This window comes from Camelus dromedarius, chromosome 19 (genome assembly GCF_036321535.1).
Source record: "Camelus dromedarius isolate mCamDro1 chromosome 19, mCamDro1.pat, whole genome shotgun sequence".
Lineage (NCBI taxonomy): Eukaryota > Metazoa > Chordata > Mammalia > Artiodactyla > Camelidae > Camelus > Camelus dromedarius.
In genome coordinates, this window is record NC_087454.1 from 10,097,278 (window position 1) to 10,113,407 (window position 16,130).

Sequence of the window (16,130 nt, forward strand, 5' to 3'; positions counted from 1 at the left end):
TGTGGGCCAGTGTGGGGTGAACTGGCTCCTCTCAAGTGAGAACTTCAGAGCAGGGGACCTGGTGCCTGAGGCCCAGGGGGTGGCCCAGGAGCTGCAGCCAGTTGCACCCAGTGGACCAGCTCTGGTCCTCCCCAGGGGCTTGTTTCTCCTTCTGAATAAAGCCCTGTCCAGCCACCACCACCCTTTCCTGAAGACCCCAGCCATCCTTAGAGGCAGGTCCATGTGGATCTCCCACGGGGAGGGGACTTCTTCAGCAGACAGGGAGCTGGCGGGATGCAGGCAGAGCCCCCGCCCCCCGGGGCTCCACTTCCGAGGCAGCCAGCACACGGCTCCCTGTGTCTCACCACGTGTATTCTGAGTGCTTCCAGGCTGCTCGGCAATTGCGTGTTTAGGTACAAGCTTGCAGCTCCTGGGACACGTGGCCCTGCCCCTCAGAAGCCCTCTCATTCCCGGACCTGGAGCCCTTCTTGGGGGTCATTTTTGAGGTTGCCATGGGCACCCTGTCACCCCTCCTGGTCATTGCGGCTGCAGGCCTGGCCCGCTGTCATCTATAGAGTGGTCCTCGTCCCTGTGGTGTCTGCAGTGGGAACCTCTCCTGCTGCTCCAGCCCCACTGCCCCACAGACCCGGGGAGGTTGGTCTCATCCGGGCATCACACAACAGAGCCCTGGGCAGGGCCAACCCAGGTGCCCAGGCAGACCGGGAGTGATGGGGTGTCCGCGGCAGCTCAGGCTGTGATCAGACTTGATGACAAGCCTTTGGCTAAATTACAAGATTAGAAAGCTGAGAATAGATCTCTTTGCATCTTTTGTTTTTAAAGAGCACGTTCAGCGAAGGCAGTAACCACTCTGCCCTCCCTGCTTCTTCACTTGAACAGCAAATGTCAGAACAGTTAAAAATAAACCGTCGTGTCTGAGTCACAGCAGCTCTGGCAACTAGCAGAGCCCACCAGCGGCACTGGGGCTTCGCAAGTCGATCCTGAAGCTGGACAAAGCGTGGGCTATTTCCCACCGCCAGCCCATTTCGTAGCTAGGTGTTTTGATGTCACCAAAATCCTGGAGAAAATGTTCAGTTGTCAGTCTGAAGCTTAACCATTGGTTTTAATGAGTAGGGAAGAGAAAAAAGTTTTGTAAGCCTCCTGCTTTGCCAGTGGCCTAACTTATTTTAGTAAATGAAAATCACAAATAAGTTCCCTATTGAGTTGAACCGTGTAGTTTGTTTCCAATTGTGGAATTTCCACTGTGGGTTGGATTTCAGAAATGGCTTACGAGACACAGCTCCTGTCCTGAGCCCTGGTGCCCAGCACTCAGATCCCCTCTGGCCCGTGGGGTGACACAGCCCCAGCTTCCTCGTGCTCAGCCCCCTGCTGCCGAGGTGGCTTCAGCCATAGGTCACTGGGCTTTAAAGCAGCTCGTGGCACAGGGGAGGAACAGATGTGTTTCTTACGTGCTTTAAATGGCCCAGAGACGTTTGTAGTGCTCGAGAGCAGGCCAGGGACCAGGCTGACCCTCAGGCTCAAGGGAAGGAGTGGCCTCCTGCCCCCGTGTCCTCCTGGTCCATTCGTCTGTCCCTCTTGGGCTCAGAGGAGGCACTCGGGATGGGACATGTGCCACTTTAATACTCTTCCCCTGGTTTCTTTTAAAACTGGGTGGTTCCAACTTGTTCTCAAGTTATACACGTTTTTGATGCCAGCAGGTTGATGGTTCTCGTCGCCCTCCGCTTCGCTGAGGCAGAGGGAGTAACATTGATGGACAGGCATTTGCATGAGACCAGGTTAATAGGCTCGAGCGCAGTAGCCAGAAAAGCATGCAGCTCAGGCATTGGTCACCGTCCAGGGAGCAAGTTGAGTGGCCCTGAGTCTTCCCTACAGCCGTCCCCTTCCTGCGGGGACCCCTGCAGCCTCTGAGCTCCCAGATGGCCAGTGCTGTGGGTCCGCTGGGTTGTCTCTGCGGTGAGCGCCCTCATGGACGCAGGGAAGGTGCAGACCAGAGGGAACAGTCACGACTGTGTCGTTACCATGCTCTTGTCTTTAGCACACAAACCTGTTTCGACTTCACAGCCACGGGGGTAGGGGCGGCGTTCCTAGGTTCCCTGGACGCTGGGACGGAGTGTCGGGGGTTGGGAGGCGCCCATCAGGAAGGAACTCTGCGCCTGCCTCCCTGGCTTCCAGATGAGAAAAGGCGTGTTTCTCCCGGAGAAGGCAGGTTTTATTTAGGTGCCTGGTAGAGGGCGTCGGTCTCAGAAGGGTGGTTCTAACTAGTTCCCACACCGCTGCATCTTGGCATCCCTGCGCAGATTTCAGAGGCCAGTCCCAGCCTCCCTGGGGCCTCCTCTGGGCGCTGCTCCCATGTGCTTTGATGAAGGTGATGGCTGTTGGCCCGGCCACTAGCTCCGGGGGGAGGGGTGTGGGGTGTGTCTGGGGACACGCTCTTCCTGCCTGCTAATTTTGTGTCTTCCTTTCAACCCGAAACAGGAACAAATTATCAGCCTGGTCAATCAGATCTGTGGCAAGGTATCTGGTAAAAACGGCAGCATTGAGAACTGTCTCGGAAAACCCACACCAAAAAGAGGGCCCCGCAAGAGAGCGACGGTGGACGTGCCGCCCTCCCGGCTCGCATCCTCCTCGTGAAGACGCCAACACCGCGGTCGAGTGATAGATATTTTTTTGTAATTATTATATTCTAGTTTGGAGTACTTGCTGTAGGATACAAGCTGTCTTTGCACTAGCTCTAAAGAAGATTTTCTTCTGGTTTTAGAGAACTAATTTTGTTTTAGCATTAAACTGTTGAACTTTTTTTTGTACTTAGAATACCTAGATACTGCAGTCAGATTTTTGAAACTGCCGTATATTCACTGTTTTAAAACCCTTGAGGGGCTGTATTAATTTGTATTGCCCCTTGTGGCTGAAAAAAAAAGCCTTTTTGTTTGATTTTGTTGGTTTTTTTTTTTGTTTTTTGGGTTTTTTTTTTTTTTTTGTAATTGTTGGGGAAAAAAAGGTTTTTTAACCCATTTTTGAAGAGGGTGAAGTTTGGAGAACAAATTTTAAAATCATCAGTCATGTGAACAGATTTTTTCTAGAGAGGAAAAGGGATAGGAGACACACACATACAAAAAAAAACTTGAAAAGAAATGGCTTTACTCTGGCTGTCTTTTCTTCTGTCCTGTGCAAGCTGAGTTTGTCGTTGTTGAAACCGGAGAATCCCCATTTTGTTTCTTTGGGCGGTTATGGCAGCTGAAGGCGGACGTTTCCTAACCGTAGGCAAAATGAGGAGGTGGGAGTGACTAGGTTCTCTTTACCAGCACATCACTATGCATCTGTTTGAGGAAATGAAGAAGAGAGAGAAGAAAAAGACTTGCCTGCCTTGGAGGGGTCACGTGAGGGAAACCTGTGCCTGATTTCATTAGGAAATCCATTCTGTTATTTTTTGGTGCTGTTGGCTACTTTATCAAAAAACCCTTCAATAGCATCCTTGAGGAAAAAAAAAAAAAAAAAGGAAAAAAAAAGCGATTGAAGCCCGAAGTGCTTCTCGGTCATGGAGGTGCAATCTTTCTAACATTCCGTCTTCATCTCACTGCTTGTTCACGCCGTCACACGTCAGCATTAATCTTTTCTTTTAAAACTCGTTTTGCTGGTGATCACATCCAGAGCCACTAGGAGGTCTGCGGTTCTTTTTGAATGTGAAAATGCGTCCTGCACTCATCCGGTCTATTTTTTCTCTTCATGTTGTAACAAAAAAAAAAAAAAAGGAAAAAAAAAAGAATCCCGTCCCTTTTGTACATACGCCTGTAAATTGTTTTAAATACTTGAGCCTTTTTCTGGGTGGGGGTGGGGAGGGTGAGAAGACGAGATGAAGAAAAGCCTTACACTTCAGTTTCTTCATCGGTTGGATTGGATGCTTACAGGGTTTTTCTTGTAACATTTATAAGTGCTGCTTACATCACTGAACAACAACAAAAAAATAATAATAATGGAGTAGCTGTTGCCCTTCTCCGGTTGTGTGTACAGTATGTGTGGAATAAAAAAGGGAAACTGTTTTCACAAGCTGTTCTTTGTTTCATAATTGGATTCACCGATCCCGTAGCTGCCCGTGTTGCACTGAGCTCGCCGGTGGGACTGTCAGGAGCGTCCTGTGACACACTTTGTCGGTGTTGTTGGAGACTGAACTGTGTTGGAATATTTAACAATGACATGAGCAGAGTCGTGTTTTCCAATGTGCTTGTCCGGTTTTTATGGCCTTGCTGTGTACTTGCCCTCTTTTGGACAGTGAACTTCTGCCTCCGGCTTACGGTCTGACGTTTAATTTATTAGCGCTGCTCTGCACCCTCCCCCGGGAGGGAAGACTTCATGTTGTTTATTGCCAGTTTTTGTTTACTTTTCAGGTTTGTACTACAAGGTTTAATAATAAAAACAAAGTTTTTTGGACACCTGTGTCTTGTGGAAGATGAGTGAATGAAATGAGCTCTTTTCTGTTAAATGGGCAGAGGATCCGTCCCCTCGGCCAGGGAGTGGAGGGAACACCGTGTTTTAATCTCACTTTCCACCTGCTGGTGCTTGTCTGGATCCCCTGTGAGCAAAACCAGCAGCTGCCGTTTGCCCCTCACTTTCCGTGGGGCCCCAGGGACCGGCGGGCGGGCCGCCCCGCTGCACGGAGGTCAGGCCACCTGGCTGTCAGTGCCCCTCCTGCGCCGTCCCACCCCAGGCCGTGAGTGACGGGAGACAGGCGCCCATGGCACCAGTGTCCCGGCAGGAGGGGGAATGGCATGTGGACTTGGCTTACGTTTGTTTCTCTTCCTCTGGGCCAAGGTGTGTGCTCTGCTCTTCAAGGAGAGGGTGCTTGCTGGACTTAATAATTGTGTGACGTTCAGATGAAAACCCGAACTCTGGCAGAGCTGAGAGGGAGCACGGTGTCCTGCCTGCAGAGGGCTTTCTGTGCAGCGCTGGGCCGGTGAGGACGCCGACTCCCCGGCCGGGCCTGCACAGCATGCGTATTGGAGCCTCTGTACAAACTGGCCGGGTGCTGCTTAAAAGCCTCAAACTTTATTGTCAGCTGTTCTTTCAGTCAGTTTCTCACGTTACTGGCAACTGTGTAAAAACCAAGAGCCTCCCTAAAACCACCTGCCTTCACAGTGGGATCCTCGCGCGGCCGAGTCTGCCTCCTGAGGTGGTCAGAGCGCGGGCGCCGGGCTTAGGAGTCACTGTCGTCGGTGTGTAAGGTGGCGAGGGCGGTGTCCACCTCCACTCCCTCCTCGTCAGACTGAACCACGGGGGACTCCTCACCTTCGCTGGGCTCCTGGGCGGCCGGGTCGGTACAGGGTGAGGGTGAGGCAGGCGGTGTGGCTCGCGAGTGGGAGGGATGTGGAACCTCGAGGGTGACTTCGTGCTGACCGGTACCTGCGTCCAGCCCTGTGAGATAAAGCAGAAAAGGGCCTGTCATGGAAGGACTGCAACTGAGCATTGCCACCGAGGAGGGGCGCTCTTCCTGTGATGCGGGGGCTGTGGGGACTGCCACCGGCGACCCACCCCAGTGTCTGGTAACACACTGGGCCCAAGGCCGGCACTGCGTTTCTCTGAGAAGCAGTCCTCGTCACCTGGATGATCTACATTTAGCTCCTTACATCCTTTGATGCAATTCAGAGAAATCGACGCTCAGGGAAGACTCTCGTGGATCCTCTTAAAGGAACCAAGACCACACACGGAGGACGGAGCCTCTTCCTGATGCTGGGACAGCACTGTGCTCACCACTCTGTTAAGAACTCCGGATGACACAGGTGACAGGAAGCCCAGGGGCTCGACTTCGAGGACCTGCAGCCCGAGGGTGGTTTCGCGGGCCCAGTGGCTGCTGGGAGGCTGGCCTCTGCCTTGTATGTGGAGGAAACTTAGCCGTGTGCTCTGCAAGGATGTGCACTGAGACCACCCACCCAGAAGGAATGGTCTGAAGTTTTAAATAATCTGAGCCCAAGCATAGGGCCAGAGCTCAGTAAGTATTTGCTGAGTGAATGTGAAATAGAATTTCGGGAAGGCATGAAGTGGAGTTAATGTGCCCAGAGGGTTGCAACTAACTTTTAAAACACAAGCCAGGTGCTGAACACACACCCTGGCCATGCCTACGACAGGGATGAAATAAGTAGCTGCTGAATGGTGGCGGAGGTCGGGGGGGACCGAGTCTGAGCCACACAGGAGAGCTCCCACCTCCCCCAAACTCTAGTGTGGACCACAAAAACCCAACTCACTCATTTCTGAGACAGAGGAGGAGGAACACTGTTAAGAAAGCTCCCTGTTCTCTGAAGGTCTTTGGGTTGAGCACTTAGAATCTTTGAGAAATTCATGATCACAACAGCCAGTGTTCATTTGTCCACTTCTGAGAGGCCAGACCCGCGTGGGGAACAGGGCTTAGCAGAACAAGAAGGGATCTGCACCCTGTGCCTGATCAAATTACCCCGTTAGCAGCCCCCCTCCTGGAGGGAAATTACCATACTAAGTGTTACTAAGTCTGTGCAGGCTTGCCCGTCCTACCTGAGTCCGGCGAGAGCACAGTGCTATCTTCACCACCAGAATTCAGGAAGACATCCAGGGCCTCCTGGTCGGAGATGTCCATCAGATCCATCTGCTCCAGCATGTCCACATTCACCTCCATGGATGACATGCTGCCCATGGGCTCTGGGGGAGATCAGAGAGTAAGAGACTGGCCCTGCTGCCACTTCATAATACTGTGATGGGGGGCTCCAGCTGTGCTAGGCTAGCCGTCCTGTGTTTTCTAGGTGTGTTTTCCCTCTGCTACTCCAGACTTTTTTAGAATTTGCAGCAATGTATCATTTCCATGTCCTACTTTGGTACTTTAACTCCATCCTGGCTTAACCTTGGTTACTGTTATCTCTTACACAGCAGTTTTCCTTTTCAGCCATGGCCCTTGGCTCACAGGGGCTGAAGACAAACCCCTTTCTGCTTTAAGCAGTTCTTGGCTTGGGAGTTGGGCACTGACTGTCCTACAACAGCATGAGATCAGCAGCCTCCCTGTGGTTTACTGCAATTCCACTGTAAGTTTTTCCTGCCCCTCTGACATTTCTCTAGTCTTCAGTCTTAACAGCAATGTTCGGGCATCTGCAAGCTGGCAAGTGGGAACCAAGAGCTCCCTGCAGTGAAAGCACAGACCGGAAAACAAACGGGCCAGCCAGCAAGGAGAGGCTGTAGAACCAGTAGGAGCCTGTCTCAGTCTGGGCACTGTAAGGGATGCCACCTGGGCCTCGAGTTTATTTCAACTACCTCTGTGGTCCAGAAAACTGCAAGCCAGTTAGCTTAGATCACCTCTTCAACCACGCATGGTGGTGCATGCCACAAGCCTGTCACAGATCTCTTGGTGTGGACACACCCTTAACCCCGGGTCTCACAGGAGTATACACACACTCGGCACAAAATCCAGTCCAGAATTTACAGCACATGGAAATATGTCACTATGAGTAAGAGCATCCTTTCCCAAGAATTTTAAATGACTTTAAATATTTTAAAGAAATTAAAGATGGACTCAAACAATGAAAAAGCATCAGAAATCAGATCAGGTATTTGAAAGTCAACTTCCAAGTAGGAAAAAAATCAGTGAAACTTAAAACTCTGGACATGAGTTACATTAAAGATTAGTGAGAACCAAATAGAAAATTAGTAAGTTGTAAGACTAAAATATTCTCCACTGCACAGCAAAGAAATAAACAAGTGCGCAGTATGAAAGCGCTAAGAGGTGGAAAATGCAGACGTTTAACATGTTCACAGATCTGAAATGAGAACAGAGCCGGCGCGGGGAGCAGCAGCACTCAAGGCCAATCATATCCCAGACCTGCTGAAAGACTCGATATCCCAGATACGGGGACAAAATATATTCCAAGCAAGTCAGATAAAAGCGGTCCTCCCCTGATCACTGCAGTGAACGTCAAAAAAGGAAGGGCAGGTGAAGAAAGAAGGAAATAATGAGACCGACAGCTTCTCAACAAGACAGTGAAATAACAAGTTCAAAGAAGTAGGTGTCACCTCTACAATGACATAGCATTAAGGAGCATTTAAGATCAAGTGTCAGGTACAACCTCCCCTGAGCCTGCTCTCAGCAAAAAGCCCAGCCAGAGGGGAGGTCGGCGACAGGTCCTGGGGGGGACTCAAGTGCAAGGAAGGGTGTTCGCACAAGAGACCTGTGAGTCTGTGAGTGAACATGTAACGCTGCATAAACAATCATAATAGCATCTAACCTGGGGACTTCACTCAGGCTGAATCAAGGGGCTGAACGATGAGGACAGGACTGGGGCGGGGGTGGGGGAGAGGAGCCAGAGCCCTGGTTAGTCTGGGGGGAAGGCGGGGTCTCACTGTCTTCAGGCACAGGAATCACGAGAGCCAAGTACTCTAGCCAGGGACAAGTGTAGTAACTGTTCGGCCGGGCAGGGGGAAAGCTTGTTTGGGTTGAGACGATCTCGCTCAAGGTGGCAATGCGGCACGGTCAGGAGCCGGGTGAGGTCACTGCTCTGCCATCAGCACCACCCTTGGCCACAGGGGGTGGGGGGGTCACAGCCGCTTCACCGAGGACCCCAGGGCAGTGCAGTCCTCGGGCTCCTGCCAGGCTGACAGGTCAGGGGGACCTGACTACACGGGGTCCAGTTCATCCCTCTTGGGGGCGCTCTCCCACGGTGGGGCAGTGTGGAGTTTCTTTGTCCCTGTGGAGGCCTTGCTGGCATTTCTGGCCTGGCTTTGACTTCAGTTTCGAAGGGAGCAAAGGCTCCTTTTTGGAATGAAGCCAGGCAGTGGTCACAGTAAATTTGGTTCATTAACATTTGCTGTAATCACTGATTACCTGGCTTCATTACCATCTTACTGGGTGCCTTCTATTTTCCTGAAAGTGTTTCCTATAGGTGATAAAATCTAGTTATGTTCTGTTTATAGGAGATACTCCTTAAGTATAAGAACACAGAAATATTAAAAATCTAATAGAAAATGGGAAATTGGCAAACAATTAACTTGAAGAAGAAAGCTGACGTAGCTACATTAATATCAAACAAAATAGACTTGAAGGGGAAACAAGCATTATTGGGGTAAAGAGTAGTACTTAATGATTTTTTAATGGTTCAACTCACCAGGCATTGCTGTGTGACTATATATGCTGTGGCTATGTTTTTCAAGTAAAACAGGGAAGAATGACAAGGAAAATGTAACAAGTCCATAACCATGGGGGAAAGGAGAGTTAAATGTACTTCTTTGATAATTAAGCAATCCAAAATTGAGTTTTAACAGGAAACATCTGAACAAGCAATTTGCAAGTCTAAAGAAATGGACTTACAGACCCCCAAGCCTGACAGTGAGAATCTTGCCGGGAAACACTCTAACAGGCCTTAAGGTCAGTCTTGAATAAGCGGGGGAAATCCCATTCTCCAACGAAAATAAAATTTAATATTTAAAAACATACTTCTAAACAGCTTCACAAGTCAACTGAGAAATCCTGATGGGAATGTCTACATACCCAGAAACTATTACTTATCAAAACGTGTAGAGGATGTTTTGTGTAAGATCCACGAAGAAGACAGAAGGCACAGGTGAACAGTCTGACGAACACAGAAGCAAACCTAACCCCCAAGTACTGCAAAGACTGAAAAGAGGAAGCCACGCTAGTGTGTTTGACAAACTGGACAAATTCCATAGGCAACTCGCTAAACTTAGCAAGAAACAGGAACCCTCTATAACCAGAAGAGAAAAAGAACAGTTGTCTCTTCCCACAGAGAAATCGTGGGAGTCAGACGGTGTCAGCAGCAAGTTCCACTCAACACAGGAAATGAGCAGAGGAGCACGTGCACGTGCAGGGAAATCCAGCACCGCTGAGAAGCTGTTCTCCCTCAGCACAGAAACGACGCGATTCCAGTCAGAGTCTGGACAGGGTTTCTCACAGCATTTGAAAATCTGACTTTAACATTTATCCAGGAGGACAAAGGGCCAAGACCAGCCAAGGGAACTCTGAAGGGAAGGCCACGTACAAATGTGTGTGGGGTGGGGGAGGGCTCCACCAGGACTTGCTGCAACAGCCCAGGCACTAAGCACACTTGGGGCCGGGCGGGCAGTTCCGCAGTGTAGGGTGTGTAGCCACTAGATGCCAGCAGCACACCCCTACCCTAGTCACAGCAAACAGCTCTCCCGACACTGCCACGTGTCCCCTAGGGGACAAAGTTGTCCCTGGTTGAGAACTGCCATTTACTGAAGAATTATAATTAAGATAATGGGGTTTTGGCTCAAGGCTAGACAAACAAGAATGGCACAGAAAAGACACGATGTGTTGAAGCTGACAGAAGACCATGCGACGTCGTGGGGAGAGGGCTGGTGCTCAGGCAGATGTAAGTTACTGCTATGGAAAAAATTTAAAGCAGATCCTTTCACCTCATGATATACACAGAAACCAACATGGTGGATTTAAGAGCCAAATATAAAATGGAAAACACTGAAACTTTTAGAATAAGGCAGCAGAATGTTCTTAGAACTTGGAGGGAAGGACTTCCTAAACGACACAAAAACACAAACCATAAAAAGTGGGCAAAGCTGGTCACATTAAAAATAAACATTTAATTTAAAAAAAAACCAACACTTTTAGCACAGGCCACACTAGAACAGCAAAGCCACAGATTGAGAGATCTCCACATCAGACATAATCCGAAAAGGCCACAACCACGAGTAAGACTCAGTAAAGGAAAACCACCAACCAGTGGGAAAATGGACAATCAAGGACATGCAGATTCAAACCAAAATGGGGTATCATCTCATACCCATAGCCTGGCAGAAAATTTAAGTATGTGACACTCCCAGGTGCTGACAAAGATGTGGAGAGCGGAAGGTGTACATACAGCTTTTGGGAGAGCGTGAACTGCGTGGGTACTTTGGCAAGTAATGTGACGGGATCTCGTAAAGTCAGATGTGCTTGTCATGTGACTCGGTAATCCCTGCCCAGTTACAGACCCTAAAGAAGTGGTTCTCCAGATGTGGACTCCAGACCAGCAGCACCTGGGAACTAGTGAGAAATGCAAACCCCAGGTCTCACCCCAGACCTGCTGGATCAGGAGAAACTGGGCTGGGGCCCAGTCCCCTCCCTGAACAGCCCTCCAGGAGACTGAGACCTGCTGAAGTCTGAGATGCACTGTCCTAAGGAGATTTACATCTGTATGAAAGATCAGAACGTCCAGAACAGCAGCGTTTTTACTAAGAATCTGAAACAACTAACACCTGTCAGCATAGCAGTGGATAAACTGTAGCACACTCACATTCCACGGAACTAAATGAACAAACTGGAGTGAAGCGTATGGATGATTCTCAAAACGCCTGCCTAAAAACAAGCCACGTCAAGCTACAGTGTAACGCCATCTCTGTAAAGGTTGAAAAACTTGCAGCAGGTACCGCACTCCGCTGTGGAACAGTACATGTGGGAAAAGCAAGGAGAAACAGGAGGAGGGCGGAGGTCACACCAGGACGGGACCCCTGGCGTGGAGGGGCGGGATCAGGCCAGGAAGAGAGGAGGGCTGAGTTCAGAGAGAGATGGGAAAAGGGGTTTCAGGGAGGTGAAGAGACGCCAGGAGCGCAGAGGGCAGGGAAGCAGGGAAGCAGGGAAGCAGTGGACGCCTGCCCACACTGCCTGCGCCTGGGGAGGGGAACATCAGCTGCCCATCCCGACCGCTCCTCCAGAGGCACCATGGCCTGGGAAGGAGAGGCTGGATGAAGGCACTGGCGTCCGACTCCTCCGCTCCTCAGTGTGTTCCTGCGAACCATCAGAGATGCAGACGAACATTCATGTACCTCGATGTTCATCACAGCACCGCTTACAGAGGCAAAGAGCCTAAATGTTCTACTAGGGCACTGGCTAAGTATGTTAGGATGCATCCTGACTGTGAAGATGTAGCTTTCAAAACAGCCTTTCCAGGAGTTCCTAATCATCTGGGGGAAGATCCCCCAGATGAGTATTAAGGAAAATCAGACACAAAGCCAGACTGACTTACAGTCTATATGAACAGACAGAGACTGAAAAGAATCACCCTAAGACAGGAATAGGGATTATTCTGTGCTATAGAATTATGACTAACGTTTCTTCTGTCTTTTTACTTTTTTCTTAAAAGGTATTTCATGTTTTCTAAGTATCGCCAACAAAAGCCCAGAACTACAGGAAGAGGCAGAAACAACAGCAAGACACACATGCAGGATGCACCCACTCTGAGTGCTGAGGTCTCAGAACAGGATGGGGCCTCTGGGCCCCCACCCCCGCCCCCCGCGGCCCCCCGCCGCCTCCCCGCACTTGCCTCGCCTCTCTGCTATCTGCAGGTAGCCCGTGGACAGGTACTGCTCCATGTCCTGCTGGAAGGCTTCCTCAAAGAACTTCTGCCGCTCCTTCAGCTTCACTTGCTGGGTCTGCTCCATTTCCAGCACCTTCTGGGTGTGCTGTGCATCGAGTTCGGCTAAGGAGACAGAATTTGGGTCAGGGTCTGAAAAAGGGACTGAGGCAGGACGGGTTATGTATACTGACTCATGGCGTCACATCTGCTTGTTGAACCGGCGCCCCGACCGCAGCGCTGCCCCCCCGTGCCCTTCGGCACCCCAGCACGTGGGACTACCTCTGCCTAGACGGACCATCACCCACGCCCCCTTCACACAGCAGCTGTTCATCTTTCAAGACCCACTTCTCAGTGACTCCCTCAGCAAGAAGCCCACTGGAACCTGCTGTTCCATCCGGAGGCTCTGCGTCCCTGAGGTCAAGCTGCTGTGGCTGACTTGTCCCTCACGGCCCAGCATGCGAAGGCCTGGGGTTCCTGGAGGACTGCAACCACGAATTATTCACCTTAATATACCCAGGGCTGGGCACACAGTAAGTGCTCAATAAATGTTGAAGTGCAAGTGCATAGCCACTGTGGTCTGTGGGAAAATTACGTAGTCTTGGCTTTGCTGTCGATGAACCAGCCACTTGGCTAAGTCAGTTAACCTTTTGGAGGCTCATATGACTCATTTGAAAATGTGGGATAGAAATATTAACCCAACACTGATGTGAAACTTAAGAACTTTATATTCAAGTGAGGGCTGAGCCAGTAACACCAGGAACAGCTACACTGTGACCAGCCTTAGCCTTGCTGCCATCGAGAAGCCTAAATTTCCATCCCATAAGGACCCTCTAGTGGCTCAATCTTCCCGAGGCTGCGTGGAGAACACAGATGATGCAATCACATTCACCTTGTACACAGGCCAAGGGTTATTTCTGGATTTGCTTCTAACCCACAAGTCCTTTATTCTCCACAGGGTGCAGTGGGCAGGATTTGAAGATGGCCCCTGGGAACGCCCCCCCCCTCCCTGAGAGCACACGCCCTGCATGACCCCCAGGACTCCTGTGATTAAGTTATGCTCTGTGGCTGACTTAAGAAAGAGAGTCGTCCATCCCAGGCCTGACCTCCCCTGGCTCTTAACCAGGCCTGTGCTTTTCCTGAAGACAGAGGTGAGTGTGAGAGGGATCTAACATGAGGGTCATGCCCTCTCGCTGACTTCGAGGATGGAGGGGCTGGATGCAAGGACTGCAGGTGGTGTCCAGGACCTGAGAGCCATCCTAGGCCAACAGCCAGCATGAGAACAGAAACGACAGTCCCTCCCCTGCAAGGAGCTGGACTCTGCCAACAACCTGAACGAGCTTGGAAATGGATTACTCCTGAGTCTCCAGAAAGGAATGCAGCCTGGTAAACTCCTGACTTCAGCCCGTGAGACCCTGAGCAGAGAAGCTGGTCACAGGTTAGAATGGCCATCACCCAAAAGACAAGAGATAACAAGTGCTGGCGAGGATGTGGAGAAAAGGGAACCCTTGTGCACCGTTGGTGGGAATGTAAACTGCTGCAGCCACTGTGCAAGACAGTATGGGTATTCCTCACCAAATTAAAACAACTACTGTGTGGTCCAGTAATTCCAATTCTGGACATATATCTAAAGGAAATGAAAACAGGGTATCAGAAAGATCTTCATTCCCATCTTTACTACATCATTCACAATAGCCAAGATATGGAAACAGCTTAAGTGTCTGTTGACATCTGAATGGATAAAGAAGATGTGGTGTGTATATGCAAAGGAATATTATTCAGCCATGAGAAAGAAATCCTGCCATTAGAAACAACACAGATGGACCAGCCTTGAGGGCAGTATGCTAAGTGAGATAGGTCAGCCGAAGACAAATACCATCTGATCTCACTTATATGCGGAAACCAAAAAAGGTGAACTCATAGAAACAGTGAAGCAGTGGTAACCAGGGACAAGGGTTCGGGGAATTGGGGAGATGTTGGCCAAAGGGTGCCAACTTGCAGTTAGAAGATGAGTAAGTTCTGGAGATTGAATGCACAACATTGCCATTATAGTCAACAATATCTATTATATTCTTCAAAGTTTCTCTAAGACCAGATCTTAAATGTCCCCACCACAAAAAAGAAATGGTAATTATATGACACGGTGGAGGTGTTAGCTAGCAATCATGTTGCAACACATAAATGTATCAAATCAACATGTTGTACACCTTAAACTTACACAATGTAATAGGTTAATTATAAAAAATAAAACAAAAAAATCTTTTTAAAGATTTAAAAATCTTCAGGGCGTTATCAGGTGATTTGTAACCACCATAGCAGAACTTTCAATGAGCAATGGTCTCTGAGGCCCCACGTGATCTGTCTTAGTCATTCCCACCACAAATACCCAACACCTCATCTCAGCCCCTGAGGACAACACAATCCTGTATGCACAGATCTTAAAAACTGGATAATGGAGTATATTTTAAATCCTAAACCAGGTATAGTCTCCAACACTTAGAATATTCTGGATATTCTTGTAACCTAGTCTGCTAATATCAACCAGAGCAACACAGACAGGAAAGTGAGTTTTCCCGACGACATGTGATCACATGTATGATGTTGATGACGTGCGGTCTCCTCACACCATGATAATTATTATGTGCATTCTCTGTATTTCCAGGGCCCCCTGACTTGCATCCCCATCTCAAATCTGTTTACAGGGAGATGGTCTGGAAAGAGCACATGTTTTGTAATCAGTCTGGTCTTGGGTCCTGTCCCTTTTAGCAGATGCTTCTGACACATCACACCACCTCCCTTTAGTCTACCTCTGATTTCAGCTACAGCCCTTGAAGGCAGCTCTGTGTGAACTGATCTGTATGCTGACAAGGTCCCACCTCAAGGTGCATCTGTTGAATTTTTCTGGTCAGAGTATTCTCTGAATTCCAGGGAACCTACAAGCCAAATGGCCCGGAAGTTCTGGGGAATTAAGGCAGCTCTCAGCCAGTGGGTGACAGAAGTCAGGGTATCAATGCTCCAGCTCCCATCCTTTGGATGGACAATTCCAGGAGGCATTTTGAACACTTCTCAGCCATTCTGGTGGACCTGCAGCCTCTCAGCTTACAGCAGCAGCTTCAAAAATGCATCCCTTGATTGCCGTTTCCTCCTTGCTCCCTCCCTCCTGCTTCCTGGGATCACCTCCCAAACTACCTGCAGCAAAATCCTCATCTCAGGCTCTGCTTCCAGAGAAACCCAAGCTAGGATATCTATCACTAACTCCAACTAACATAACCTCTCCAAGTCTCAACTTCCTCTACTGTATGAGAAAGGTAAACCTATTTCGTAAGTTTGTTGGCAGGATCAAGTGAAGTAACTAACATATGTGAGTCACCAGGCACACAGTACTGACCAGCAGCTGACAGCATTATGATTAGGAAATGATCTGAAGTATTACCATGAGCTAGGATGAGGATGACACCGAGAATCACCCTAACTCTCTCGGCCCCACTTAGGCACTTGAGAACAAGTCACCTTTCAGGGCCCTTAATAAATCTGCAAGGAATTGAAAGTGTACTTGTAAGAGGGGAAAAAGAGAACTCAAGAGGATGTCTTTTCATTTGTTTCACTTCAGCCGTCACCTTGTCTGCTCAAATGCTTCACAACTGACAAGTGCATTAGGATAAGTCAACCCTAAAATAGATTAAGTATGCTTCAAACACTTCAAACGAAGTTCAATTAAACCTTAAAAAGTAATTCCAAAATAGGCAGCTCAAAAACAAAGATCAATGCAGACATCATCAAAGGGCCTTTCATTAAAGCATATCTTGT

At 49.3% G+C, this 16,130-nt stretch overlaps 2 protein-coding genes across 7 annotated transcripts in view; one reads left to right on the top strand and one right to left on the bottom strand.

The window, feature by feature from the left end:
• Window positions 1–3,776, top strand: part of JARID2 (jumonji and AT-rich interaction domain containing 2) — a 228,191-nt gene extending 224,415 nt beyond the window's left edge. For all 6 annotated transcript variants that reach the window (XM_031435169.2, XM_064476215.1, XM_064476214.1 and 3 more), the window contains one exon: window positions 2,473–3,776. In XM_031435169.2, coding sequence (XP_031291029.2) covers window positions 2,473–2,628 — 156 coding nt within the window. In that variant the 3' untranslated portion in view covers window positions 2,629–3,776. The remainder of the gene's footprint in view (window positions 1–2,472) is intronic.
• Window positions 3,777–5,018: 1,242 nt separating this feature from the next.
• Window positions 5,019–16,130, bottom strand: part of DTNBP1 (dystrobrevin binding protein 1) — an 89,732-nt gene continuing 78,620 nt past the window's right edge. The window contains exons 8-10 of the mRNA XM_031435170.2: window positions 12,294–12,449; window positions 6,514–6,657; window positions 5,019–5,403 (exon numbers count right to left, since the gene is read on the bottom strand). Of these exons, the coding sequence (XP_031291030.2) occupies window positions 5,186–5,403; window positions 6,514–6,657; window positions 12,294–12,449 (518 nt within the window). The 3' untranslated portion in view covers window positions 5,019–5,185. The remainder of the gene's footprint in view (window positions 5,404–6,513; window positions 6,658–12,293; window positions 12,450–16,130) is intronic.